The sequence below is a fragment of the Harpegnathos saltator genome, unplaced genomic scaffold (assembly GCF_003227715.2).
Source record: "Harpegnathos saltator strain DR-91 unplaced genomic scaffold, Hsal_v8.6 scaffold647, whole genome shotgun sequence".
NCBI lineage: Eukaryota > Metazoa > Arthropoda > Insecta > Hymenoptera > Formicidae > Harpegnathos > Harpegnathos saltator.
This window is the reverse complement of record NW_020230479.1, coordinates 32,918-35,904: the sequence shown is the minus strand read 5'-3', so window position 1 is coordinate 35,904 and position 2,987 is coordinate 32,918. Positions and strand designations below refer to the sequence as shown.

At 29.9% G+C, this 2,987-nt stretch overlaps 1 protein-coding gene across 1 annotated transcript; it reads right to left on the bottom strand.

Annotated features, from left to right (window-relative positions):
• Positions 1-183: 183 nt before the first annotated feature.
• Positions 184-2,193, bottom strand: LOC112589884 (protein max-like). The gene is made up of 5 exons (XM_025304755.1): positions 1,687-2,193; positions 1,558-1,611; positions 796-1,024; positions 383-453; positions 184-222 (listed from the first exon to the last, which is right to left on the bottom strand). Exons 1-5 carry the CDS (start codon positions 1,795-1,797, stop codon positions 184-186), a joined length of 504 nt encoding a protein of 167 aa, XP_025160540.1. The 5' UTR covers positions 1,798-2,193.
• Positions 2,194-2,987: the final 794 nt, after the last annotated feature.

Here is a 2,987-nt window from a genome sequence, read left to right as displayed (position 1 = left end):
TTTTAAATGAAGTTAACACGTCAAACTATCAATATGAAAAAAACAAGTAGAGTTCTAATAGCACTTTTGATAGTTCTCCAATTCCTCTATAACAAAAAAAAATAGTTTTGCAACAATAACCTATTAGACTATATATATATAGTAGATATATAGTAAATTAGATTCTATTATAATATGAGTTAGTTAATCGCACAGCCCTAGTTCCAATATAGTGTCCTGTGACTGAAATATAAATAAATATACTGCATTGTATTTGTGAATTGGCAATGTTTGTAAAAATAACACATTTGCAAAATAAGAAAGTTTTATCTAAAATTTATCCTATATTTATACAATATAAAATGATTAATATTTGGTTACATATTACGAAGTTAATTGATACCTGGATAGTTGTTTTGTTGTGATATGTGCTACTCTTGCAACTTCTTGGAAGTTCCTTCTTTAATTCTTTAACTGGAAATATTACTCAAAGAGTTAATATTTTTGACAAGCTAATATCTTTGAATAAAATGCATATTACTAATATCTTTAGATAAAAGGAAGGAATAAATCTCTTATAATGATTATCTTGAAAATAGAATCTCATAATTCTTCATGAAAAAAATAATGTACTAAGGATGTAGAGATGACACATATTTATCTCTGAAACTTTATGTTTAAGATGATTTTTTTAACTTTTTTAACTTAATATATATATATATATATTACTATACTACTATATAGAAACCTTCATATTTATTAATTAAGCCCAAAATTATCCTGCATACATAATTGTATAAAAGATAACGTACTTACTTCGATCATTCAACAACATGTTCTCACCTACAAGTTGAGTAATACGTTGATGTACGGCAGTTTCTTCCCTCATCTTTTGAATATACTCTATTGTCTTCGTTAGGATTACTGCTCTACTTGCTTTTCCTTTTAGTATAGTTGGTACATTATTTTTCAAATGAAAAAAAACCATTTTCAAATCATCTCGTCGTTTCCTTTCCAAATAATTATGATGTTCCCTTTTTTCTGTCTGTACAAATAAGTTCACAATATTGACACATTGATTGTTATAAGGATAATTAGTTATTGGACACTATTATATTATTACAGTTGATTAATTTATATGCAAAACAACCAATTACATATAAATATATATCCAATAGAAAAACATAAATTAAAGATTATATGCATGAATAAACATATATCAAAGTTAAAAACTGTCAACATATACTCTGCTTTTTATTGATTTCTTGATTATAGTTAATTAGATTAAAAGCACATAATTGATGCTTAATTTTTCAAAATTAAGAAACAGAATATTTAGCTATTATACTGGATAATATTTGGATCAAAGAAATTCAATGTAGCATTGATTTTTATATAGTGGCAATGTACCCATCCAAATCTAAAAACTTCAGGTTGAGTACATTACATTATAATCTCACAATAAGGTTCAAACAAGGAAGAGAATAAAGCGGCGAAATATCTGTTTAGCAAAAGCGATCATAGACTCAATCACTCACGGCGAAAAAGATTCTAAAATGATTATAGGCTGAATCTCACCTGAGAACGATATTGTGTTTTATTAGAGCTCCTCCCAGATCTAGATTTTGTATCCTGTGAAATAAGAGATTGAATCACAAAAAAGGTTCTCCGACAAAGTTATGCGATCCCTATAATATTGTTACTTACATTGTTTTCGACATTTTCCACGTTTTCGTCATTGTTGTCAATTATTAGATATTTATTTTCGGAATGCCAATTTACACTTTTGGCATCAATATCGCGATCGTTACCACTCATGTTGTCTATATGATCACAAACAAATTAATAAAACAATCCTACGCAACAGTGACAATATACATTACTAACGATGCAAGAAGAAATAAGCTCAAATGCATGGAAAAAGTTTATTCATTCATTCAATATATGGCTCTGAGCAGAGTTATTACACTCCTTTTCTTACGTAAATCAGAACGATTTTGAAAATAAAAGAGAAACGGGAACAACGCGTACGCAGTCTCCAAGATCAAAAATATGCGTAGTTACAGGAACCAACGGGAACCACATCCAACTGCTGTGGAAGCGAACAAAAAACTCATGGAAAAAGTTGAAACAGAGAAAACGAAACAATAGATCTGTTCTTTACAGCTGCACTGCTGAACTAGTGCAATAAGTTAGAATGAGAAAAAATATACTTGTCTCATTTTAACTTGTTGCATTAGTTCAGCAGTGCAGCTATAAAGATCAGACCCAATGGCTGCGTTCCGATATTCACTGCTAGCAGAGAGAAACCTGAGAGCGGAGATCAGCAAAGGTTCAGAAATTTTTATGAATTCGACACGCCCCCTGAGAAAATAGATGTCAACTACGTCGCTCGGTAACGAGGTATGTTTGTGATAGTTTGGTTCATATCTAAGCTACTACACAGAATATAGTAAAAATATACAGAAAACTACACAGAATATAGTAAAAATTATATATATATCATCAGGAGGAATCATCCCAGCAAACACAATAGGCCTGTTCATTTTGACTGCACTGATGAACTGGTGCAACAAATTGAAGTGAGAAAACCTACGTTTGTCTCACTTTAACTTAATGCACCAGTTCAGCAATAATGCAGACAAAACGAACAGCCCTAATATTACATGTAACGTGCATGTTAGTTGTAATTTTCTACTTAACAATATAACTGTTATATAACACATGTGTTATATAATAGTTATGAACTAAGATCTTTATCAGTTTTCTTTTAGTATGTATAACAGTCAAAATCTGATGAGCAAAATAATTATTCGATAGAATTATAAATAAGATCATCGAATTTGAAATACCGGGCGGAGCCCCTCTCTCGCTCATATGTACTGTTTCCTATATTTAAAGTAAATGAAAACTGCTTGTCTACTTCAAATATACTTCAACATACAATTATAAAACTTTAAAATCAAATATCTCAGAAACTATAAGCGACTCCCATATAATTGTATTAG